This window comes from Pelophylax lessonae (genome assembly GCF_965119305.1).
Source record: "Pelophylax lessonae genome assembly, chromosome: 1".
NCBI classification, from domain to species: Eukaryota; Metazoa; Chordata; class Amphibia; order Anura; family Ranidae; genus Pelophylax; species Pelophylax lessonae.
Genome location: NC_138768.1, coordinates 857,778,355 through 857,805,403, shown reverse-complemented (window position 1 = coordinate 857,805,403; position 27,049 = coordinate 857,778,355). Strand labels below are relative to the sequence as shown.

The window sequence follows — 27,049 nt, the reverse complement described above, 5'->3', positions numbered from 1 at the left end:
TTCCTCCCTGCCAAGTGACTTTCTTTGTTCTATAGTAGGTCAGTGGTATGAACCTTCAAGAAAGCAAAAAATTATACTAACTGTTCATTGGAAGAGTAAGTATTAAACTTTAAACTTTAACGGTGTTCATTCTCTTCCTAATACATTCGTAAAATACTAACATTTTCCATTATATACAGTAGATATAACAATAATGTTAGCTCTATTTATAGATTATATTTTTATTTGTATATATAAATAAAAAAAAAAAGTAATTATCGTTTATTTTTAAGCAAACCTGTTTTTGTATTCAGGTCAGGTGTGAACAGAATTATATAACATTTTGGGAAAAATATACAGCCAAGAAGCCCAACACTTGATGCCATTATAGCAAAAATCTCCACAGCTACCGTATCTTTCCCTTTAGTGCTCACATAGGCTGGGATCATGGCAATCCAGACACTGCAGAACACCAGCATGCTGAAGGTGATGTACTTGGCTTCATTGAAACTGTCCGGTAATGTCCTGGCTAAAAAAGCTATTATGAAACTCACAGCTGCCAGAAGCCCCATATATCCTAGGACAGAGGAGAAGCCAATAACTGAACCCTCATTACACTGAAAGATGATCTTTCCCTGATATGAGTGAGTGTCTTGATCCTGGAAGGGGGGAGAAATAGACAACCAAAAAACACAGATTATGACTTGAACAAGTGAGAACACACAAATTATAAAATTGGGCAGTTTGGTTGCCATCCATTTCTTCCAGGGACTCCCAGGTTTAGTGGCTTTAAAAGCAATACACACCATGATACTTTTGGCAAGAAGAGAAGAGACAGCAACTGAGAAGATGACACCAAAAGAGGTTACACGCAACATGCAAGTTACATCTACTGGACGGCCGAAGAACAAGAAGACACAGGGGAAGCTCAACATGATGGAGACCAGGAGAAGATAACTCAGATTGCGGTTATTCGCTTTAACAATGGGAGTGTCCTGGTAATGTATAAATATCCCCAATATTAAACCAGTCAGAAAACAACAGAAAATGGAGACAGCTGAAAAAACTGAAACAATTGTATCATCAGTGTAGGAGAGAAATTCCACTAGTTTTGGAACACACCGATCCTTCTTCTCATTTGGCCATTCTTCATTAGGACATTTCATGCAGTTTTCACTGTCTGCAGGAAGAAAAATACAAACACAAATTTTCTATTAAAAAAATAAACCTTGGCTTTTCATCAGTGCATTGTTGGAGAGTAAAATAAAATATACCAAATATCTATTATTTTGGAGATTTATTGAGAGTGAGAGGGAGAGGGAGATAGAGACATTCAGCTGAGAGTTCCCAGAGAGGTATTTCAAGTGTCAAGTAAGTTTAAGGGCTTCCTGCCCGTGTTTATTGGTGAGTGTTAGAGCAAAAGAAGGAAATTCCCGTGCAGCAGAAAACAGAAATCAAGCAACCACCCATTTAGGCTCGGTTCATACTGGTGTGACATACACTCTGACTTTGGGAGCACAAGTCACAGGACATGTATAAATCAATAATTCCCTATGAGAGCCTTCTTAACTCTTAACTGGTCCGATACAAGTCAGCCCAACTTTGAAAAAGGTTCCTGCACTAATTTAGTCTGATTTGGGCACAATTTCAGCCCATTGATTGGAATGCAAGTCACATCATCATCTTAACCACTTAAGCCCTGGAATATTTTACCCCCTTCCTGACCAGGGAGTATTTTGCGATTCGGCACTGCGTGATTTTAACGGACAATTGCACGGTCGTGCGACACTGTACCCAAATGAAATTGACATCCTTTTTTTCCCACAAACAGAGCTTTCTTTTGGTGGTATTTGATCAACTGTGCGATTTTTTGATCATGCGCTATAAACAAAAAAAGAGCGACAATTTTGCAAAAATAACAATATTTTTCAATTTTTTTTTATATGAAATTCCCCCCCAAAAAAAATGTAAAAATCAAAATTTAACATTTTTGGCCAATTTATTTTCTGCTACATATGTTTAGTGAAAAAAATCACAATAAGCGTATTTTTATTGGTTTGCACAAAAGTTATTGCGTTTACTAACTAAAGGAAAGATTTTTGTCATTTTTTATTGTTTTTTTTTTTAACGAGTAATGGCGGTGATCTGCGATTTTTTTTGCGGGACTGAGACATTGCGGTGGACAGATCGGATCCTTGACTGACATTTTTGACACTTTTGGGGGTACCAGTGACATTACTACAGTAATAAATGCTATACATATGCACTGTTACTGTAAAAATGACACTGGCAGGGAAGGGGTTAACTTTATTGGAGAAGGAGGGGTTAAGTGTGTCCCTAGGGGCGTGATTCTTACTGTGCTGGGATGTGGCTTTTCATGTAACAGCAGAGAGCTACGATCCTACATAGCAGGTCCGTATGATCTCTGCTGTTACACAAGGGAGAACGACAGGCGGCCTTGTTTACATTAGCCGCCTGCCTTTCTCCCTCTGTAACGGACGATCGCGAATGACCGGCGGACATCGGGTTTGTCGGTCACATGCGTGGGGATCACGGTGAGCGAGTGGGGGCGGGAGCGCCCCTCCGGCGGCGCGCACTCGCCCCCTATTGGTTTGCAGGCGAGTGACATACCCATACGTCACTTTGCCTGCACGGGGCTGACCGCCGCAGTATATGTACTTGCGGCGGTCGGCAAGCGGTTAACTGACCTGACTTGTGGCATGCGACTTGCGCTCTGAGGATCTTAAGGGAGGAAACCCAAACTAAAAAACAAACTGCGTACCACCCAAGGACCATACCAGACCCTTCGATCTGGTATAGATTTTGTGGGGAAACCCTATACCAAAAAAACCCACATGGGTTCCCCCCTAAAATCCATACTAGACCCTTATCCAAGCACACAGTCAGGTCAGAAAAGGGGAGGGACAAGCGAGCCCCCCCTTGACCATACCAGGCCACATGCCCTCAAGATGAAGGGGGTGGGCACTTTGGGGCAGGAGGGCTCTGTGCCCCCACCCCAAAGCACCTTGTCCCCATGTCGATGACAAGAATGTCCTCCTTGTCCCCCTCTTGTTCCCCTTTCCCCCTCTTGTCCCCCTTGGGAACAAGAATGTCCCCCTTGTAGCTCCAATGAGTTTTCTCCCACCGATCCTCTCCCTCTGGTTCTTCTCCCTCAGCTGATGTCTTCTTCCTCAAATTATTCTCCCTCTGATTCATCTCCCTCCACTGTCTTCTTACTCTGGTGACATCTTAAGGGGCAGGGTCTCCAAATGAGGTCACCTGATGGCCATGCCCCATGGCTATGTAAGTAATGGTTCACTGAAAGGATATATAAGTAATGGCACATGCTGGAGCTTACACAACAGTGAGAAAAGACATCAGCAGGGAGAAGAACCAGCAGTAGAAGACAGTGGAGGCAAATGAACTGGAGGAAGAAGAACCAGAGGAAGAAGAATTTAGTGGAGGGAGAAAGAAGAATTCACAGGAGAGAGAAGAACCAGAGGGAGAAGACTGGAGGAAGAAGACTCGGAGCTACGATGGGAGACATTCTTCAATTTTAATAAAGGGCTTTGTCAAAAACCTGTGTACTAATATTTATTTTTGACACTTTTTTGGGTGAATGAGTAGGTAGGGGTACAATGTAAATAGGGTGGGGGGATGGGATCTGGAGGCCCCCTGTTAAAGGGGGCTTCCAGATTCTGATAAGCCCCCTGCTTGCAGACCCCCACAACCACCACCCATGGTTGGGGGGAAGAGGCCCTTGTCCCCATCAACATAGGGACAAGGTACTTTGGGGCCAGGGGCACAGAACCCTCCCTGCCCCAAAGCACCCACCCCCCTATGCTGAGGACATGTGGCCTGGTATGGTCCAGGAAGGGAGCCCTCGCTCACCCCCCCCCCTTTCTGATTTGCCAGACTGCATTCTAGCATAAGGGTCTGGTATGGATTTTTGGGGGGACCCCGTGCAGGGTTTTTCGTGGGTTGGGTTTCCTCTCAAAATAAATACCAGACCAAAAGATCTAGTATGGTCTAGTTTTCTTTTTTAAATTTTGGCGTGGGGTTCCCCCCTCAATAGTTATTATTATGATATAATTCTAGACTCTTGATATGCTTCAACACTGTCTTTTCTAGTATGAAGGAAGACTCCAAAACTCTCAACATCCATCACTGTTCTTTTTCCTTTACCTCACCGTACTTTTGTCTCTCCCCATTCTCCCTCCCTCATTCTCCTTCCCTATTTTAATGAAATGTAAATTGTATCATTTACATATTCGGAATAAGAAGTTCTGACTGACTATATAATTTTCTTTTTCTACAATTGATGATTTTGTCAGATGGCCTTTTGATATTTTTACATGCTTAAAGTGTTATTAACCACTTCAGCTCTGGAAGGTTTTACCCCCTTAATGACCAGGCCATTTTTTGCAATTCGGCACTGTTTTATTTTTAACAAAAAATTGCACGGTCGTGCATCCCTGTACCCAAATACAATTTGATGTCCTTTTTTCCCCACAAATAGAGTTTTCTTTTGGTGGTATTTGATCACCTCTGGGGTTTTTAGATTTTGCGCTATAAACAAAAAAAGAGCAACAATTTTGAAAAAAAACACAATATTTTTTACTTTCTGCTATAAAACATTCCCAATAAAAAAATTAAAAAAATCTATTTTTTTTTATCATTTTAGGCCAGTTTGTATTCTGCTACATATTTTTGGTAAAAAAAAAATCCCAAAGACAGTGGTTGAAGAGTGGGCAGAGTAAGGGGTATTACAGCCATAGGCCTGGAACGCGTTGGATTTTTACTATTCAGGCCATTGCATTATGATCTTCACTGGATGATGTTACAAGCTTGTTTATTGGGAATTATGTAAGTTTTCTACTTTTTTAAATACATTTTGAAGATACAGTTTTACACTATGTGGAGCCTTTCTTTATCTCTATGGTCCAAAGCACTGTTTTAACACCAACCCTTGTAGAGCGGATTAATCGCGTTGTTACATGTGTACATTTTTGGAGTCTTCTAGTACCACTCCTGGACATATTCAAAATGTGGTTGACCCAGTAACTTTATGGGTAACTGAGTACATACATTCTGCACTGCACATTCTCGCAAACACGAGACCCAGTGGATACATCATCTGGGGACCCTCCAACCCTGGAGGCTCAATATTGATTTGGATTTGAATTGTTTTCTCTCCAACTGTGAATATCGATTATTGGAGACTGGAGGTTTACTGATCCATTTACTTCAGAGGCTCAACCATCTTTTGGGTAACCCCAGAAGGGGGTCATACTTCGCTGGAGGACCACTGGTTCTCTCATGTTCAAGGCCCATTAACCATTTAGTTCTGGTGAGTGGATCCCCAAGGGGGTTTTTGAAGCACCTTTCCACTGTGTGGAGCACCTCAAGCACCTTCCTTTTGACTTCAGCACCTTATTGAAGTTGCACTTTGAGTTTACCCAATTTTGGACATTGTTTATATCACTTTCTGCACTTTAGCACTAGTTATTTTGACTGTCCATTTTTTGCAGTTAGCACTATTGCACTTTATGCACAAAATGATTATCATTTAGTTTTGGCACTATTGCACTTTAATTATTCCACTAATTGATTGAATTTGTTGTTAATATTTGGTGTAGCACAATTGCACTCTACATTATTTAAAAAATTGATGTTTCCTACATTAACCTTATTTCTTGACATTTACACTATTGCAAGCGCTGCGTTTTTGGCATTTTATTCATTGTCTATGTTTCTGTACAATAAAAATGACTTTACATTTTATTACATGTGTTTTTTGTGGTGAGTGCCTGAAAAGTCCCAAACCCAGGGGACATTTCCTTTCTCTATTTTCTTTATTAGTCATGAGACAAAATACCTCACATTTTGATGAAATAACTCATGCTTTATTTTAGTGTTTTTTTTTTTTTTTTTTGTGAATTGCAAAAAAATGTGTTTTTTCATCTCAGATTCTAAGAGTAAAATAGCTCTTTGTGAATTGAGCCCTGAATTTGTTTAAATAAGAGGAGGACTAAAGGGGGCGTGGCCTGACCATGATGGTGTGAGGACGCATCTCGTGTGAGCTCCTGCTTCCCTGAGCCTGCCACTTGGCCTGTAGCTACCACCGATAACATACTTACCCGCTGGCGATGCCACCGAAGAGACGACCGTCCTCCCAACCTCCCGGAGGGCTCTCCACACGCACCACGGACCTCCGTGATCTCTTTTCTGTGACCCCTCGGAGCCGCCGCGAGGCGACCAAGATGGCGGCGCCCCGATCCTCTCCGGCCTCCACGCTGCTCCCGGGACCATCTTCCTCCTCAGGAATACAGCTATCTCAGGTACAGGAGCGCAGCCCCAACCCCTTCTTGCCCTATACAGCGGCATCTCCTCACTCCACTGACTCTGGGGACACGGAGGAGGACTGGGACTGGAAGGCCCACATTAAGGCCTTGCCGACCAGGACGGAGATTGTACACCTGATTACCACCACAGTGGAGCAATCGGTCACTCAGGCCTTGGAGGGGCTGAGGGCGGACACTGAGGCTCTGGGACACAGGGTGGCTTCCCTAGAAACCGGCCAGGATGATATACTGCATTCACTATCCTCCTTTCAGGAGTCTACCTGCACGCATGACACTGTCCTTAACACACTTATGGATCAGCTTGAGGATTATGAGAACAGAGATAGGCGCCAGAACATTCGCATTAGGGGACTCCCTGAAGCCACCAGAGCGCCTGACCTGGTCCCCTCTGTCCAGGGTATTTTTCGCCAGATTTTGGGAAACAGAGCCCCTGATGTCATAGACATTGACAGAGCGCACAGGACCTTGCTTCCCACACCAAAGGAGGGAGAGCCACCCCGGGATGTCATATGTAAACTTCATAAGTATGCTGTGAAAGAGGACATTATGAAGGCTGCACGGTCTATGGCTGTGATTGACTTTGATGGCGCACAACTTTCTCTGTTCCCCGACCTGTCTAGGCGGACACTCATGCAACGGCGCTCCCTGCGCCCCCTACTGGATGCCTTACGCTTTCATCAGGTGGTGTATCGCTGGGGCTTCCCCTTCCGTCTTACTGCCTCCAGGAATGGCAAGTCGGCCGTACTAAGGATGACCTGCAACGCTTCTGTGCTGCCCTGGATGTTCCCTTGACAGGCTTCCCTGACTGGAGACTGCAGAGTGCTCTCCCCTTGCCGCAACGCCCTGAGCGATGGCAACAAGTCACCCCGCATGGAGGGAAACGTCGCAGAGGCTTCGAGATGGGGCTCCGCCCGGGCCTCCCAGCAAGAATGAACGCTGCTCACTTTCATTAGAAGCTTGCCGGACGGCGGGCTCTACTACCTTCTGCTGCTTTGGGGGGCCTGGCTGGGTCCCTCTATAAATATGGTGGTATTTGCACTATGTTGTTAACTATGTTAGCCTTATATGTTGATGGTTTCAGGGTGGGACTCTCCCCCTACGGACTGGGGCTGACCCGGGGTCCTCCGGGGCTATGGGTCTCCCCCAGCCCGGCTGCAGGTCATGTTTGCTTCATTGTTATTGTTATATGGCTCGGAGATGCATTGCTCCTCTCCCTAGCGGTTCAGTCACTACCCCACAGTAGGTGGCCCCGTGGGTCTGGGTAACCCCGAGCCCTCGAGGGTTTTTTCTCCCCATTTTTTTTGGTTATGGTTAGTTGGAGTGGCCCCCTCGTTTTTGAGGCTGAGGGGGCATGTCCCTGTGGGATAGCTCTCCATGCTGGGGACGATTTTTGTCTCCTGCTCTTTCTTTTCTATTCCTCGTTTCTACTGTCCCATTCTTTCTGTCTGTCTCCCCCCTCTGCTTTCCCCTTTTCCCCTTTCCACATTCCCTTCTCTCTCTCCTTTTTCCAGGGTGGTCTGGAGGGGGGGCGTGGAGCCCACGATGGAGGTGTGGAGCAATGCGTCTTGGAGTTCTTCTTGCTTCCCTTGCTGATTGGGGCAAATCTTTTGAATGAGTATTATTTGCCTGTTCTCACTGATTGCCCATTGATGTCTCATGGCTGATACACTGCGTGTAACCTCGTACAATGTACGGGGGCTTTGCTCTCCCAATAAGAGAGGTAGGATGTGGCAGGAACTGCGTCACTTGCGCCCTGATATACTTTATTTACAGGAGACACACTTCACTGTCTCCTCCACTCCCCGCTTACCTACCCAGATGTTTTCCCAGTGGTATCATAGTGTATCCCCAATTGCCAAAGCCAGGGTGGTTGCCATAGCAATCCATAAAAAGTGTCCCTTCGTACTCATAGACTCCCTTATGGATCCTGAGGGACGTTTCCTTTTTCTGAAGGGTACGATTCACGGCCACACGTACACCCTCGCCAATGTGTATGCACCTAACTCTAGAACAGTTTCCTTTTTGTCCTCAGCCCTTACCAAGCTCAAGGGGTTTCGGGTGGGCATTGTTGTTTTAGGAGGGGATTTTAACGTGGTCCTTGATTCCTCCCTGGACTCCTCCTCAGGGTGCTCCCCTCTCTCTTTCCAAGCTCAGAAGCACCTTCGGAGGCAGTTCAGGGCTCTGCATTTGGTAGACTGCTGGCGGACCCTCAATCCTGGGGTTAGGGACTACAGTTACTATTCCAAGGTTCACGACATGTACTCCAGATTGGACTTACTCATGGTGGACCAGTACCACCTGGACTCTGTCCGTGCCGCTTCGATTGGGTCCATTACTCTCTCTGATCACTCCCCGGTCTCCCTGACGTTTGCGCCCCCCCGGTGCTCACCGTGTGACCCGGACGTGGCGCCTGAATGAAAACCTCCTGGATGACCCCTCCATTTTGGGTCAGGTTACTGAAGAGGTGAGCTCCTATATTGAGCTTAACTCTATGCCTGATGTCTCCCCGTCCGCTGTCTGGGAGGTCCATAAGGCTGTGATCAGGGGGGGTTCTCATTTCGCACGGTGCCCGATTGAAGCGGCAACGACAGCAGGAGATTTCTGATTTGTTGGATCGGATCCACGAATTGGAAACTAAACATAAGCGGGACAAGGCCCCGGAGGATGCTCGCTCCCTAGAGGAGCTCAGGAACAACTTGTCATCCTGTCTGGACAGACGGGCCAGGGACAAGCTGCGCTTTTGGGCACACCGTTTTTATGAACATGGCAACAAATGTGGCCGCCTGCTGGCCCGTATGCTACATAAACGGTCGGAAGCCCGCCATGTCCACGCCTTGGAGACTCCAGAGGGAAATGTTGTTAGTTCCCCTCGCATATCCACTTGCTTCCAGCGATTTTATGAGTCCCTGTACCATCTCCCACGGGCTGGGGGGGTCAGTTGTCCAACATCCATGACTACATGGCTGACTCCGGACTCCCTAGGCTCCCTGACGGGGTCCTGGAGGAGCTGGAGACTCCCATTACCGAGACGGAGGTGAGCAGGGTGGTATCTGGTTTGCCTGCAGGCAAGAGCCCGGGCCCGGATGGCTTCACTAACCACTATTATAAGTCCCTGCTCCCTGTTCTTGGCACCCATATGTGCACTTATTTTAACACAGTGTTGGATGAACGGCCCCTCCCACCTGAGGCGCTGTTGGCCCACATTGTGGTACTTCCGAAACCGGGTAAGGACCCCCACCACTGTGCCAGCTACAGGCCCATCTCTCTCCTCAACGCCGACACCAAGATTTTGGCCAAGATTATGGCGCTTCGCCTCCAAGACCATATTGCGTCCTTGATCCACCCTGACCAGGCGGGATTCATGCCCCTCCGAGAAGTCCGGGACAACACTGTCAGGGCTCTCCATGTGCTCCACTGGGCACAGAATGGACCGGACAGACTTCCCTGCCTGGCTCTGTCCCTGGATGCGGAAAAAGCCTTCGACAGGGTGGCCTGGCCATACCTGTCGGAGGTTCTTCGATCTCTGATGCTCGGGTCCTGTATGTTGGGGTGGATCTTGGCTCTGTATCACGGCCCGAGTGCCAGGGTCAGGGTGAACGGGCTGCTGTCGGATCCCTTTCCTATTTACAATGGCACCCGGCAGGGGTGCCCCCTGTCACCCCTCCTTTTCGCCCTGTCCTGGAACCCTTTTTGAGGAGAGTGAGGGCACTATCTGACATTGCTGGCGTTACGGTGGGTTCTACGGAACATAAGGTGTCGGCATATGCCGATGACCTGCTGTTCTATCTTACACGACCACAGCTCTCCCTCCCAGTACTGGTACGTGAACTGGACCTGTTCGGACGGCTTTCCAATTTCAAGATCAATTATGATAAATCCGAATTGCTTCCTATTCATGTGCCCCCCGACCTGGCTTTGACTCTACAGCGATCTTTTGGCTTTAGATGGCGGGAGGACTACCTCCCATACCTCGGCGTGAACATCTCCCCTGACTTGAAAATTCTATATGACAGGAACTTCGGCGACTTGTTGGCGCGTATCCATCTTGACCTGGAATCGTGGGCATCCCACTCGGTAACGTGGTTTGGCCGTATTAACGTGCTTAAAATAACCATCCTCCCCCGCCTGATTTATTTGTTTAACATGGTTCCCATGCATTTACCTGTATCCTTTTTTAAACGTCTGCGACGGGCTTTTCTAAAATTCATCTGGAGGGAAAAGAGCCCACGCTTGGCCTATGCTGTCCTCAGGAGGACGAAAGCCGATGGTGGCGTCGGCCTTCCGGATGTCACACTATACTACAAGGCTATGGCATTAGTTCGTATGCTGAACTGGGCACATGATGGTCTATCTAAACCTTGGGTCCCCTTGGAGAAAACGCTGGTGGGACGGAATCTTGCGGGTGCCCCGTGGATTCCGCCGGGTGATCGTGGACTGTCAGCCTGGATGTCACCCCTGACCTAGCCACACTTCGTATCTGGGATGGCCTTAACGCGCCTGGCGCCATGTCTTCCGGCGTGTTCCCCTTGGCTCCCCTGGGTGGATTTCCATGGTTCCCCCGGGAGAGGATGTACGCTTTTTTCGCTCTTGGAATGCTGATGGCAAACTGTACTGTGGGAAATTTGCTCCTGCAGGCACTTTGCTACCCCTAGCGACTCTTCGCGACCGCTTCAGCGATTTTCCGATATCCGACTGGCGATATAGGTAACTGACTGATTTTTTCGCCACACTCCCGACTGCTCCACGACCGATTACTGGCCTCTCGACCTTTGAGAAATGGTTTGTTGACCCTCCGGAATCCCGCCATCTACTGTCCCACATGTACAAATTGTTGTTGAGTGGGGTTTCCTCCTTGCTCCCCTATTTCATGAAGGAATGGGAGAGAGAGCTGGGGGTAGAATTCGCTCCCCCACAGCTCTCTCGCATTCTGCGTTTGACCCATGTCTCCTCCATTAGCACCAGGATACAGGAGTCGGCCTATAAATTTGTAGCCCGATGGTACAGGACCCCTGCCAAATTGGCCCGGATTTTTCCAGGCTCGGACCCCCATTGTTGGAGGGGCTGCGGCCAGGTGGGCACTTTCCTCCACATTTGGTGGGGGTGCCCCCTACTGCAGCCCTTCTGGGACGCTGTACATCTTTAGGTTTCCAAGCTGTCGCTTACCCCTCCTTCCCGCACTCCCCTTCAATACCTGTTTCATGATACACGCTCCTCAATCAAACGCTACAAACGTAGTATAGTTCCTTTCCTGCTGAACGCCGCCAAGTGCCTCATACCGAGGCATTGGCGGAGTTCCACCTGCCCCACGCTATCTGAGTGGAAGCGGGAGGTCAACCTGGTGATGGAAGCGGAACGGCGAGTTCTCACATCACAGGGCAGGGAGGAACGCTTTAAGGACACCTGGATGGGGTGGATGTATTACTCTGATGAGATCTCAGATGTGCACACACCTATTATTAGCGGCTGAGCTCTAGGACTCCGGCCTGGCCTTCTCCTGCCGGGGGCCCGTGCCCCCAATCCGGATCTCCCTTTCCCTACCTGTTTTACCCTTCCTGTTTGTCTCTTCCCTTCTACTGTCTCTTCCCTTCTTTTTCTTTCTCCTGACTTTCTTTCTCTCTCAACGTCTCTTCCCTGAGGCCAGTGGCTGATTCTACGGAAGTATATACTGTACCTTGGATACTAATGTGCACTGATGTTAGCACAGTTATGTGTGGTGTCTGTCGGGCTCTCAGGGCTCCTTTGCGGAGTTCCCCCTTTTTTTGGGCGGCACTGACAGACGCGACGCATCCTGGGGGTCATTGGATGTAATTACTGTTTGGCCGATATTGGCACACGCCTTCACAATGCCTGATTGACTGACCCCTATGGACACTCCTGTTTCACTAATGATGTCCGGACTGAACATAATGCCGATTGTGCCTTCTCTGTGTTTCTTTTTCTGAATGCACTTCTGCACTACTTTGTTATTTTAGGTTTTTTGTATGTGAATTTGAAATTGATAAATAAAGATTATTTAAAAAAAAAAAAGAGGAGGACTAAAGGGCTGTCAGTATCTACTAGGGATGAGCCAAACTTCCCTGGAATCAGTTCAATAGTAATGCCGAACCCAAACCCAATTGAATTTAATGGGAGAATCTGTCAGATCAAAAATGCTAATTTTCTGGGCTAATAGGCACTCATGACCGTTTGAATCTAATATGGATTTTAAGGGGGTACACCACAAAAAAAGGAATTCCATACCAGACCCTACTCACCCACAAAAAATATAATCTAGAAATAAAGAAACTCAAATGTTTGACAAGTCCTTAAAAAAAATAAAAATGCAAAAACGTCCCACCTTGTAAATCTATCAGCAATCACAATGCCCACTGCCCGCTGATTCACAGAAATTAAAAACCCAATGGACCCGGCACACATAACTAATCCCAATGGCAGTACTTGCCGAATGACAGCTACCTGAGCTGTCATCAGCTATGTAAGGGAAGAGGTGGGGATAGGGGTGACATCATTGACCAAATATGGTCAATGCAAGTGATGTCACTGCTATCCCCACCCCTTTGCTCATGTGGATGGGGATTCTGAATCACTGGCTCATCCCAAGTATCTACTGGAGTTGGCAGGGTTGAGGATTTAGTGGATATTAAAGTGTTGTTTTAAGGTTGTTTTTTTCTGTAATGTAAAAAAAAATTGAAGGAAAGGGTTTGATTAAGAAAGAGATATAAATGTTTAGGGTTGGAGGGGGAGGGAGGTAAGGAGATCACAGAAGAGGTATAAAAGTCCGCATTTTATATAACCTGGTGTTTTTCATCATATTTTATGCTGTATTTAACATGTACTAATGTTTATTAATAATAATAATAATTCATTGTTTATTACTGATTTACTAACTTACCCTTCTGATTCTCGTTAGAGGTATAAAATGGAAATTTTCCACATATCTTTGATATATGTACAAGCTGACTTTTGCCCCGATGAAAAGCTATCTATGGAATGTTGATATGTACCTCAAGACCCTTCCTTTCCCCTTTGTACTGTTGTATTATTTTCATATAATAAAACTGTTTTGGAAAAAAAATTGAATGTTTGCTAATTTAACATAGTTATTGTTCTGTCTTTTCAACTTATGCAAAGTGTTCTATTGAATGAGGTGGAGAGGCAGGGCAATGCCATCATGATCTCTGTCTCATCCAATTAGAGAACACTTTGTAGCCATTGAGAAAATGCAGAGCCAACACTGAATGGTGCCTGTGCTAAGTGGGAACCTCCTGTGTTTATTAAGTTGCAGGGCAGCCAATCAGCATGGAATTCAGAAGCTAATAAAAATCACTACAGTAGAGGTGCCTACTACAGCTGGAAATCTTCTTTAAAAGAACAGGAGGGGAGAGATTTAGTAGTTTTGTATAGTAGTAGTAGCAAAAGACAGCTGGGCAGGGGTGACACCATTTTTTTTAGTCCACAAACTCCTGTTTATTGTCAGCCCACAACAGGTCTAAGGAGCTAAGTGCATTTCTGCCAGGATCAACAGGTATATTTCTGTACTTGCAGGTTATTTGAAGATATAAAACACGAGGAAATGTGAATACATTGCAGAAATGTAATGCATATTTTTTTTCCAGATATATACTTTAACTTTAGCTGCAACTTCTACATAATCCAAAAGTAGCTTACTAACAAATACAAACTCTACCAGAAATCGTAAGACTAGGCGTAGCTTCCTCCTATCCCAAAAGCTCTTTTATGAGCAGGCCAACAAAAGCGGTCGACTCCTTGCCACAGCTCTTCGCCAAAAGAAGGCGAAGTCCACGGTCCACTCCCTCCGCTCACCCACTGGCTCCCTGGTGGCTAACAACCGAGACATTGCGGCAGAATTTGAGGCCTTCTACAGAAAACTTTACAACCTAGACCCTACACGTTCCCACCCCCCCTCCAACCCATCCAGATCTCAGGCCATCACGGACTATCTTGCGTCCAACCTACCCTGTCAAGCTTCTCCAGACTTTCGCACTGCGCTGGATCTTCCCATCTCCAAGCAGGAATGGGACTTGGCGCTTAAACAAATGCAACCCAATAAGTGCCCGGGCCCTGACGGCCTTTCAGTTGCGTACTACAAATCCTTCCCTGATACCCTTGTCGCCCCGTTCTTATCCGCATTTAACTCTGTCTCTGCAGACAACCCCCTGTCCCCGCGGATGCTTGAAGCCCACATTGTGGTGATCCCGAAGGAGGGGAAGGACCCGACCTCCCCTGCAAGCTACAGGCCGATCTCCCTCATCAATGTGGATGTCAAGCTGTTCGCAAAGATCCTGGCCAACAGACTACTCCCGCTTCTGCCTAAGGGGATTCACAAAGACCAGGTTGGTTTTGTCCCGGGCCGCGAGGCGCGGGATAACACCATCAAAGCGCTTAACCTGCACCACGTTCTCTCCACCACTAACCAGAAGGGATTCCTGCTCTCCCTGGACGCTGAGAAGGCATTCGACAGGGTCTCGTGGGATTTTCTGGCGGCAACGCTCTCTGCCTGGGGATTGGGTCCCCGGTTCCTTGGCTATGTTTTGGCCATGTACGCTAAACCGGAGGCGCGGATCCGCGTTAATGACACCCTGTCGAATGCCTTCCAGATCTCCAACGGTACCAGACAGGGATGCCCGCTGTCCCCCTTAATTTTTATTATGACTCTGGAGCCCCTCCTCCACAGGATTAGACAATGTGACATGATTCACGGGATTCATTTCGCTGACAGGACGTACAAACTTGCCGCGTATGCGGATGATCTTCTGTTGTTCCTCTCCGATCCCATCACGACCCTACCTGCTCTCCTCAAAGTGTTCGAGGAGTATGCTTCTCTTTCCAACTTTCGGATCAATTTTTCCAAATCCTTCGCGTTAAATGTCACCCTACCCCACTCAGAAGTGGAGCGCTGTCGTGCGAATTTCCGCTTTACGTGGAAATCGGACTCGATCACTTACCTGGGCATTGAAATTCCTTCTAACCTCCAACACTTGTTTGATCGTAACTTCCCCCAGCTTTTCCCTCGGATATCGAAAGACCTCCGATCCTGGTCCAAGCTTCAGCTGTCCTGGTTCGGCAGGGCAGCTGTCCTAAAAATGAATGCTCTACCCCGCCTCCTCTATGTCCTCCAAACGGTCCCCATACTGCTCCCCCCTTCCTTCTTTAAAAACTACCGTCGTATCTGTACCTCCTTCTTGTGGGGGGACAAACAGCCCCGCATTGCTTATAAGACCCTCACGAGACCGAAGTCTAAAGGTGGTATTGGCCTTCCTGACCTGTATAATTACTACGCCGCTAGTGACCTTACTAGGATAGCGGACTGGAACATCCATGGGCCTCATAAGGATTGGGTTTCCATTGAGAAGGGCTTTACTTCTCTGGATCTCCACTCCTCGCCGTGGCTCCTGGATGCCCACGTCCCCCCTGCTCTAAAGCTCCACCCCCTCATTGGTCCCTCCCTCAAAGTTTTTCGTACAGTTAGCATGTCCCGCTCGATCTCCGTGGTTCCAGGCCCTATGACCCCTGTCCGCTTGAACCCTGATTTCCCTCCTGGCATGCACCACAATTACCTGACCCCGAACTGGGCCCAAGATCAGTTGAGAGTCCACCACCTTTGGGACAATGACGCCCAGCTCGATATACCCTCCATCGCTGAAAAGTCTGGCATGCCCCCTTTACCTCCTTGGCCACACTTACTCCTCAAGCAATACCTCCTGTCACTCTCTCGCAGGTGCCCCTCCTTGTCCTCCTTGACCCCGTTCGACTACCTGTGCCAACGGGAAGGCCCGATCCGCAGACTCCTTTCCACTATTCACTCTTTTCTGCTTGACGAACCCGATCCGGGGAAGCTTAAATGCTGCGAGGATTGGGAAGCAGATCTCGCAGTCACTCTCTCTCCAGAAGACTGGGACCTTATCCATACGAATAATCACAAATGTTCCCTTAATGTTACCACGCAGGAAAGCGGCTACAAGCTTGTTAGCCGCTGGTATTACACCCCTACGAGACTACATAAGCTCTTCCCTTCCACATCACAGATCTGCTGGAGATGTAACGCGGAACCTGGTACGCTCCTCCACATTTTCTGGACCTGCCCTCACCTTACCGCCTTCTGGGAGGAAGTCCATAGAATTGTTACGCAAGTTACCACAGCTGACATCGCCTTCACTCCTGCTCAATACCTTTTGCACCACTCTTCCACTTCCAGCAGGACTTATTCTAAATCTCTGGTGATTCTTATGGTGAACGCCGCCAGGCAATGCATCACTGTGGAAGACCACGCACGTACCTACCGTCAAGCAGTGGTTCCAGCGCCTCTCAAGGGTCGCGGAAATGGAAGAGTCGTTTGCCATTGCTAGGGATACCCCCTCCAAACACCACAAAAAGTGGGCATGCTGGACTCATTATACTTCCATGCCCGAATTCTCCCGTCTCTGTCAGTGACGACCCTACGGTACTGTCCTTATTGACCCCCTTGGATACACCGCTCTTTCCGTTCTCTTTCACATTCCTCTTTGTCTCCCACTATGATAACAAAAATTTATATATATATTTTTTTTTTCTTCTCCTCCTCTCTCTTCCCTCCTCTCCCCCCTCCTTTCCTGTCAATTTCCCCTCGCCTCTCCCCCCCCCTGTCTCCCTTCCCCTCCCCGCCCTCCACGGGCTGCTTCGTTGTCTCTGGGCGGGCCCGGACAACTGGCTCCCCCCCTTCATTGCATGACTTAATTGCTTCGCAGCCGCTTCTCCCCGACGACTCCCCTGTCTCCCGTCCCTGGGTTTGGATCACCCAGGATATGGGCCTCGACACGGACCAGCTAGACCTGACCGCTTGACCTCCTGCTGCCTTACTTCCTCTACAGTGTCTAATTCTTTGGCTTCTACTCTTGCCTCCCCTCTCTTTCCACTTCTGACCCCTGATTGTCTTCATACGCCTCACAGGGTAGAGTTGTCCCGGATCCCCACGGTTATCAATACTGTTTATTATATGCAATTTTATTCTGTTGCATTTGCCGACTTCGGCTGTTTACATGCTTGTACCCTTTTTTGAAAATTTTGTATATTTCTGTCGTTTTTCTTCTGCCATCTTAAGCTGGTTGTACATTTGTACTTTATCTTTTGTGAACCAATAAAATATTTTGGAAAAAAAAAAAAAATACTCTACCAGAAATGTTGGATATCTCTCCTTCAGGACATGGGATACACTCATAGCAACATTCATGAATTGAAGATCCAAACATTTTTCTGCTGCCAGGTAAACAGGGATCTGAACATCGAGATACCGGAACCTAAAAATCAGATATTATTATTGTTTTGTAGAGGTCCATCAGAACCACTGAATCTATACAAACTAAGAGTTAAAAATATGGATCAGGTTTAGGTTTGCTACTATCATGGGTTCAAGGCAAATCTTGCAAGCTCAAAATCCCAGGTCCCGGTAAAATATTTTGCAGGTTCACCCATGAGAATTTCTTTAACCAAAATTCAGGCATAGAAGAGCCAATAAGAGGGATTCTGGATACATCAGCCCCCTCACTATAAATGGGGCACAGAACAGCTATGGTGTCACTGTGTTAGAAGCTGCTCTAGTAAAAATATAGGGAAAGCTGACAAACTGCAAAGGGAGAGATTAGGGTCAGTTAGGAAATTGTACTTACATTCTGATTGCTAGCTCTTGGGCCATCCGCTCATTTTTGTTTTTTTCTCCCTATGATAAGTTTTTTTTTGTCTTTATTTGTATGTTGTAGTTGTTTCAAAGTCACTTTTAGCTGCTGTGCTATCTATAGCAAACCTTTATTTCATGTTCTGGTGAAAGGTTTCTCTTAAAAATAAAATTAGCTATTATTTCATGAGGTTGGTATTTTGGGGATCGTTTGGGGGTATATTTGAACTTTTGTTTAACCCCTTCTGGACCGGAAGATTTTCCCCCTTAATAACCAGACCATTTTTGCCATTCAGCGCTGCATTATTTTAACAGACAATTGCGCAGTCGTGTGACACTGTACCCAAAAAAAATTGATGTCCTTTTTTTCCCACAAATAGAGCTTTCTTTTGGTGTTATTTGATCACCTCATTTTGTGCGCTATAAACAAAAAAATAGCAACAATTAAAAAAAAAAAAAAACAATATGTTTCACTTTCTGCTATATAACATCCCCCCCCCAAAAAAAAAAAAAAAAAAAATCAACTTTATCCATCATTTTAGATCAATTTGTATTCTGCTACATATTTTTGGTAAAAAAAATCCCAATAAGCATATTTTGATTGGTTTGCACAAAAGTTATTGTGTCTACAAACTAGGGGAAAGATTTATCTCATTTTTATTTATTTTATTTTTATTTTTTTACTAGTAATGGCGGCGATCTGCGATTTTTAGTGGGACTGTGACAGATAGGACCCCTAACTGACATTTGTGACACTTTTGGGGGGACCAGTGACATTGCTACAGTAATCAGTGCTAAAAATATGTACGGTTACTGTACTAATGACACTGGCAGGGAAGGGGTTAACCCAGGGGCGATTAAGGGATTAAGTGTTATCCTAGGGGTTGTTTTCTAACTGTGAGTGGAATGGGCTTGTAAAATCGATCAAAATAGGAGGAACACAGGAGCTCTGCATTGATTCTAGAGAGAACAACGATCTGCTGTGTGTACAACAGCAGACCGCCGGTCTCTCTTTACAGGGAGCGATCGCGGCTGCCAACCCCCGTGGATTGGCTTCCCTGCTGGCGAGTGGGCGCGGGCACCCCTAGGATCGCTTCTGCGGACTGCCGTACACGTACGGCGATCCACAGAAACCTGCCGACCTGCCACCGTATACCTGCTTTATATGGTGGCTGATCGGCAAGTGGTTAAGGGAGTACTATTTTGAGTTTTCTTTAAATTTGGGGTATATTGGTTTATTTTGTATGTTGTTAGGGCCTTGTTCAGTTTTTGTATTAATGCAAAGTATGACACGGTTCTCAGAGTACAAGAAGTATAAACATAAAGTCTTAGAGTATTGGACAATCACATATCGAGACATTGTCAATTACAATAGTCATATGGTATGGGAAGACATGCTACCTGGTATACTAAATTGTGAGCCAAAATTAAGACAGTAGTGCGGGGTTACTGACTAATGGTATACATCAAATAGTAATGTCTGATAGGCAGTGAGAGAGTTCACACTCATAGGATGTCTGAGGAACAACGTCTTAAAGTGGCTGTACAGTTAAAACTTATTTTACCTTAATGCATTTTTTGTATTAAGATAGAAAAACTTTTACATGCAGCTTACCCCGCTGCCTCTGCTAAATACTCACCTGAGCCTGATCTCAGTCCACCACTGTCTTCAGCAGCTCCACTCTCCTCTCCTGGGTTTCACAGGCTTGACTAAAAGCAGCAGGAGCCATTGGGGTGGGGCAAAACGGGGCTGGGTGGGGCTGAGCTGGGTTGTGTGTCTGAATAGATGCAATCAGCCCATCTCGGGAGCGAGCTCACACAAGTGACACTGGGTAGCCGAAGGAGCCAGGAGCGCTGGCAGGAGACCCAAGAAGAGGAGTATTATCGCTGTTCTGTGTAAAAAAAATTGCACAGAGCAGGTGAATATAACATGTTTTTTATTTTAATGAAAAAAGTTAGACTGTGTACAGTCATTTTAACAGGAGAATGGTAGAGGTGAAATAGAAGAGCTATGGGGAAAGAGTGGATTCTGGTGTTCAAAGAGGATCCAGGCTATTAGGCAGGCAAGAAAGAGGGCTAGGGGCTTTTTCTGTTTTTCATTTTATGTTGCTGGGCTTTTTTGAAGTTTGGTGCTCTTAAATTGCAGGACTCACTTGTTACTGACCATCTGTTCTTAGATCTACCTTTTGTTTAAAGAATACTGCTGAATCATTTGAAAGAAAAAAAATACAAGAAAATAAGAACAATGTACACCTAAACCAACTTATGTCATATCACTCAAATTCACAGAACCCCCTCCCTTATTTGCATAGATTAAAAAAAGTTAGGCATACCCCAGTTAGGTCTATTATCCCTGAATAAATCTGTCTGACTTTAACTCTACTGTATCATCTGCAGTATCTTTATTCTTGTAGTAACATTTCAGGCTCTGCTCTTTGTATCTAGTAATTTTGGGCCTAGCCATGCTATTTATAAATCTCCCGCTGCTGGCCAATTTTACACTGCTGTGTCACCTGCTGTCTCTAAATTCTTGTAGTACATTTTAGCCAAATATTCCTCATCAAAAATGTCTGGCCAATTTTGCACTGCTTTATTATCTGCGTTCTTTTAAATCTTAATGAGTGTTTGGTAGAAATTTTCCAGCTGCAGGGCAGTTTTGCATCAGTTTGAAGAGAGATTTGAAATCCAATAACAATCATTCCCACACTTCATTTAATAAAAGATAAGCAATCTGGAACATCTAAACAATCTAGCATAAATGTTTCCAACAGCAAGAACAGGGACAGCCTCAGTGAACTACTGGCCAATTTCTATCTGGTAGTGATAACAGGACCTATTACAGCTTCATGAAAAGATGTGTCGCTACTGAAACGACCTCAGATTTTTCATTTCCTTTTTTACTTGAATAACTCAGATTGGACTGCTGCTGCTGTATGTAAGCCAAGCTAATTGTTCATTAAAAAAAATAAAAAATTTATGAGATTAAACTTAAGAAAATAAACATCATGTACAGATTTAAGGTGTCCCCAAGCATGTTATTTACAGTAAATGATTTATGTATTTTCAATATCATCCCCCACCCCCCTCTACTCAAAGTCTCCAACATACACTGAGGGCCGGTTCACACTTTTGCGAGTGCGGCAATCGCATGTAATTCGGAGTGCACTGCTCCTTCATTACATGCGATCGGATGTGTGGATGCGAATTCAGCCATACACTTTGTATGGCTGAATTCGCACTGCACCCGCACAAAAGACGCACAGGACCCTTTTTTCCAGCCACATCAGGATCGGATCGCACAGTGGTTCACACTTGTGCGATCCGATCCTGTGCGAACTGTCAGATCGCACTGCGATATGCGATCAAACTGGGGGTGTCGTTAACATTTCATTGACACCCCCTGCGTATTGCATATTAAAGTGTGAACTGCCAGATGTGGGTTTGCGATGCGGGAACAGGCTGCGAATTCGCAGCCTTCCCGCATCGCACAAGTGTGACCCGGGACTGACAAAAGACTTTTTAGGGGGAGGGGGGCTTGCACTTAAGTAAGCTCCAAAAATTGGGCCTTCTATGCCACCTAACAAAAGCCATAAAGTGCATTATCAGTAATTGTCTGCTAAAGTGGTAAAGTGCTGCATAAGTATTTTTCAAGATCACCCTAGCATGCACAATTAATGCACTATGCTGGAACAGGAAACATAAAAGTAGCATCATTCAGTTATTTTTTTAGATCCCCATTCAGTAGTGCATTGTATGCATTAACCATTGGGGACATTATTCATCAAACATTCATAAAAATCAGAGCGAAGAAAGACTCAAACTCCAAGTTTGCAGGCAAAGAAACCGCTTACAAACACCTCCTAGCAGAGTGGCGAGCGGAGTGTTGCAGCTTGCGTTCCACGTGGTGAGTAGCGTGCTGACGTGCCTTCCACAACCTTGACGCGTTTCGTCACTTCCTGTGATGTTTTCAAAAGGTTTTCAAGCGCTGTAGGTCCTAGTGCTATACAGCACATAGGACCCAACAATTCTGGTAAGTTATTTATTTCTACCACAAGCCACAGGAAAAGAGGAATCCACGTCAGTGACGTCACGAAAGTCACAAACTTTTATTTATTGAGCACTAAGCACTTTGCAACTGATCATCACTTGAAAAGACTTTATTTATTGAATTTTACATTTATTTTATTCACATATATTGATCACCACTGGAAAAGACTTATTTATATATTTATCAATTCCTTGGAACTTTTTATTAATTTGCATGTGTTTAATTGATTTGTATTTTCACTTATACTGTAAAGATAAGTTTTCAACATTGTTCACATACCTTAAGTTAATTGTTTTCCTACTACCTTTGCCTGTTCTTGAAAGTCTTCTTGCTTCATACAGTTTCTTCTTATTCTTAACAATTGTCCTTTTGGGATGTATAACTTGGTTCAACGTTCACGCCAAGTGTGGCAAATATATTTATGGCACAGTGGGAGGAAGATTCAATATATAAGGAGACTCCAAAATATCTCCTGTTTTACAAAAGTATATTGATGATGGAATTATTTTGTGGAAAGGAGACCATGTGACACTTTCTAATTTTTTAAATAAATCAAATGAGAATGATTTGGAATATTAGTGTACAACCTAGAAAAGTGGAAATAATAATAAAAAAACACTGGCATAGTTTAAAAATAGATAAACATATCCAAAGTGCACTACCAGAGCAACCTAAATTTGTATATAAAAAGGCTTCGACTTTAAGAAACAGAATAGTTAAGATGGTATAAGATCCACCCTGTAAGATGTTCTCATTTTTTACTGGAAAAAGATTCTTCCCGTGCAAAAGATACTACGCATGTGTGAGAACGAAGCATCCTGATAAGAAAGTATTCAAATTTGAGTCTTCAAGTAATGGATCCTCTTTTAAAATTAAAGACTTCATAAGATGTAACACAGAAGGGGCTGTGTATGCACTTGAATGTAGCTCCGGCTTACAATATATTGGCCGTACCAAAAGATTACTCCGGATAAGAATTAAGGAGCATGTTCAAAATATACTAAAAGGCTACAATAAGCATAGTGTTTCAAATCACTTTGATGAGGTCCACCAAAGAGACCCTTCTCAACTGAAATTTTGGGGCATAGAACCATACAAAAGACATTGGAGAGGCAGCCATAAAATATGTACTTTGAGTCAATTAGAATCCCAATAGATTTTTAGAATGAATACTTTCACATCTGCAGGCCTGAATGTAGAAATCAATTAAACACATGCAAATTAATAAAAAGTTCCAAGGAATTGATAAATATATAAATAAGTCTTTTCCAGTGGTGATCAATATATGTGAATAAAATAAATGTAAAATTCAATAAATAAAGTCTTTTCAAGTGATGATCAGTTGCAAAGTGCTTAGTGCTCAATAAATAAAAGTTTGTGACTTTCGTGACGTCACTGACGTGGATTCCTCTTTTCCTGTGGCTTGTGGTAGAAATAAATAACTTACCAGAATTGTTGGGTCCTATGTGCTGTATAGCACTAGGACCTACAGCGCTTGAAAACCTTTTGAAAACATCACAGGAAGTGACGAAACGCGTCAAGGTTGTGGAAGGCACGTCAGCACGCTACTCACCACGTGGAACGCAAGCTGCAACACTCCGCTCGCCACTCTGCTAGGAGGTGTTTGTAAGCGGTTTCTTTGCCTGCAAACTTGGAGTTTGAGTCTTTCTTCGCTCTGATTTTTATGAATGTTTGATGAATAAACTTTTAAAACGATAATACACACTTCCGGTTCCAGCACCTCATGTAGGGAGACGTGCGGAACAGCGGCTCCGACTGCACCGGCTTAAAAAACCCTTCACACAGCCCATCCGAGCACGCCGATCTCACGGAGCCCGGGCATCCACTCGCCGGATCGCTGCAGCTATGGACAAATTCGTCCTCCACGGCCCTCCGCCGAGCTCACAAGCCCTTTGCGGCGATCATGCTGAACAGGCCTCCTCTGAGGCAAACATGGCAGACGTCATGCAGCAACAGCCCGCTCCCCCTCAGGGAGTGACCGCTTCAGTCTTCCCCGATGCACAGATAGCTACACTGGCACAAGCAGTAGCCGCTCTGCTCTCGCCCACGATAACAGCGGCGGTGGACAAGGCTATAGCACAGGGCCTTACTCACCTCAGGAAGGAGCTGGGGGAACAAGCAGGCAGGCTTGCAGAGCTGGAACACCGGGTCTCCGACATAGAAGATGAGGTACAGAACTCCTTTACCCATGCCCAGCAGGCCCGGCAAACATAAAGTTATATTCTTGAGAAGCTGGACGATTTGGAAAATCGGTCCAGACGCAATAATCTGAGGATTATCGGATTGCCAGAATCTGTTAGCACGGACTCTCTTCATGATGTTTGCATGATCAGAATCCCTGCTGCCCTGGGAATTACTGCACCCTGCACGGTGGAAAGAGCCCATAGACTGGGAGCACCCTCAAACGAACGTTGATCTCCTCGCCCAGTTATTGTGCGATATTTGAACTACATGGACAGAGTTAACATCTTGAAATCTTTCAGAAATTCCAAATCGCTTCAATTGGATGGCCACAAGCTTCTCATCTTTGTGGATTATTCGCAGGAAGTGTCTAAGAGAAGGAAGGCTTTCCAGCCGCTCTGTCAGGCATTATACCAAAAGGCTATCAAGTTTACTCTCGCTTACCCTGCCACCCTCCGCTTCTCTGATGCGGCGGGGGTCCAAAAATCATTCACCCATCCCGAGGAGGCAAGCCACTACCTGCAATCCTACCTTCACATCTCGCTGGACCCCACCCGGAGCTCCAGTCAAAGTTCCCCAGGATCCAGGGAGCAACGTAGCCTGAGAAAAGACCCTGCTAAAAAACAACGCCTGAACGGACCTTTTGGTCGCCCGTGATCTGAATTACTAAGGCCCTCTTACGCCTAGTTCTTAGTGCTTGTTCCAGTCAGGCATACTCAGTTACTTTTCACCATGCTTTGTCCTTAGCTCTGTGAGAATCTGCGGATGTATGTACCGCCCTGATGCTGCCCCTAGATGGCGTTAGTTGCTTAATGAATGTACTGATTTTGATGTTTTATGCATTCCTACGGTGGTTGATGTTTAAACCTCATGGATATTACTGCATGCATACGGGTTTACTGATGTTTTGTATTTCTTTTTTCTTCTCTCTCTAGCTACAGCCTTGCCATGTGTCATTGGCCCGTTCGGATTCATCCCTCTTGTTAGATGTCTCCTACGCTCCTGAGATCGCTATTTACACTTTGTTTTCTTGTGTTGGGCGCCAACGGCAGACTATCGGTAACGCTGTCTCTGGGCGACAGAGAGACTTACATGAGGAAAGAAGTGAAGTCCAGACTTCCTCTTACAGGTACCCTTTTATGTGTTCCCCCGGACACCTGTTGGGTCCACACCCTCTACTACCCCCCTTGCAGAATGTCTTTTTACCTGATCGACCCACATGCTGATGTGCCTTTGCACCAATGGCTGAGACCCACCATTACTATTTTGACTACTTATGCAATCCTACATCTGCTCATTAGCCCCCCCCGACGCTTTCCATGTCGCTAAAAATTGTCAGCTGGAATGTTAAGGGCCTTAAATCCCCTAATAAGAGAATGGCTGTCCTCAGGCATCTGAAACGCCTGAAGGCAGACATTGCGGTGTTGCAGGAAACTCATCTGGTGGCCTATATCGGTAGAATTGTCCAATATGACCCCTCCCGCTTTGAAATCCCCATGGCGTTTCCCAGCATATCTGGCAAAGGATGCCGTTTCAAAAGCTCATTAGAGATACCTGGCCGGACTTTCTGTCTGATAACTCCTCACCAGACTGTTCTCCCACACTTCTGTGGGAGACGGGCAACGCGGTGCTCAGGGGACGCATTATTTCATATGCCACAGCTCACAAACGTAAGGTTAATGCAGCCTATACAGTGGCCAGTGCATCTCTCCACGAGGCACAACGGCTTCTAAATAGCTCCAACACGGCGGCCAACAGAGACCGATAGTCTAAAGCCAAATCCGAATTCGAGACGTGGGCTGAGGCACAGGAAACCATGTATACCCATTTTCAGGATTGGTGATTCCACAAATATGGTAATAAGCCGGGCAAGCTTTTAGCGACGCTGTGCAAACTGCCCTTCCCCCCTACAGTAGTGACCGCACTGAAAAATGCACAGGGGATGTTAGTACATACACCGCAAGATGTAATGAGCACCTTCGGACACTTTTACACTTCTCTTTATGGACCTGACCCTATAGCTGTCACGAAAGCGGAGGCCCTACTCGCCTCGGTTACCCTTCCCACGGTCACTGCCGACCAACTATCCTCTCTGAATGCCCCTTTCTCCCTCAAGGAACTTACTACGGCTATTAAATCTCTTTCGCCGGGTAAAGCGCCAGGACCGGACGGGTATACCTCAGAGTTCTACAGACTGGCTCTAGATACGTTGGCCCCGTCCCTCCTCGACCTTTACAACTCGATCTACCAGGGAGACAGGTACATGCCCACTGGCTACCAGGCCTACATTAAATTGATTTATAAACGGGGGAAAGATCCTACTAACCCCGGTTCATACCGACCTATTTCGCTGCTAAATCTGGTCGCCAAACTTTTGTCAAAGATGGTGGCGAACAGACTGGCTACTATTTTACCGTCATTGATTCATCCTGCCCAATCTGGATTCACCCAGGGGAGGTCGGCCACTTCCAACCTAAGGAAGGTGATCGCTGCCTTGGAATACGCTGGGGCCAATCCAGCCGCGGATGCTGCCATTGTCACATTGGATGCTGAGAAAGCTTTTGATAATGTCAGCTTCCGCTGGCTGGATATGGTCCTCACTAGGTTTGGCTTTTCCGGTGCCTTCCTTCACCTAATCCGTGAAATGTACCCCCCATGGCGCAAGTGATGGTGGCTGGCCTCACCTCGGCAGCTTTCCAACTCCACAAGGGCACCAGGCAGGGCTGCCCTCTCTCCCCCTTCTATTTAACATGGCTATCGAGCCCCTCTCCAGAACGTTGACCTTTC

General features: G+C 46.0%; 1 protein-coding gene across 1 annotated transcript; it reads right to left on the bottom strand.

Moving 5' to 3' along the window:
* Positions 1-254: 254 nt before the first annotated feature.
* Positions 255-17,632, bottom strand: LOC309549976 (vomeronasal type-2 receptor 26-like; the record flags this gene model as incomplete). Its single annotated transcript, XM_082250452.1, has 2 exons — positions 17,515-17,632; positions 255-1,159 (listed from the first exon to the last, which is right to left on the bottom strand). The coding sequence occupies exons 1-2, from the start codon at positions 17,588-17,590 to the stop codon at positions 255-257; spliced, it is 981 nt and encodes a 326-aa protein (XP_082106578.1). The 5' UTR covers positions 17,591-17,632.
* Positions 17,633-27,049: the final 9,417 nt, after the last annotated feature.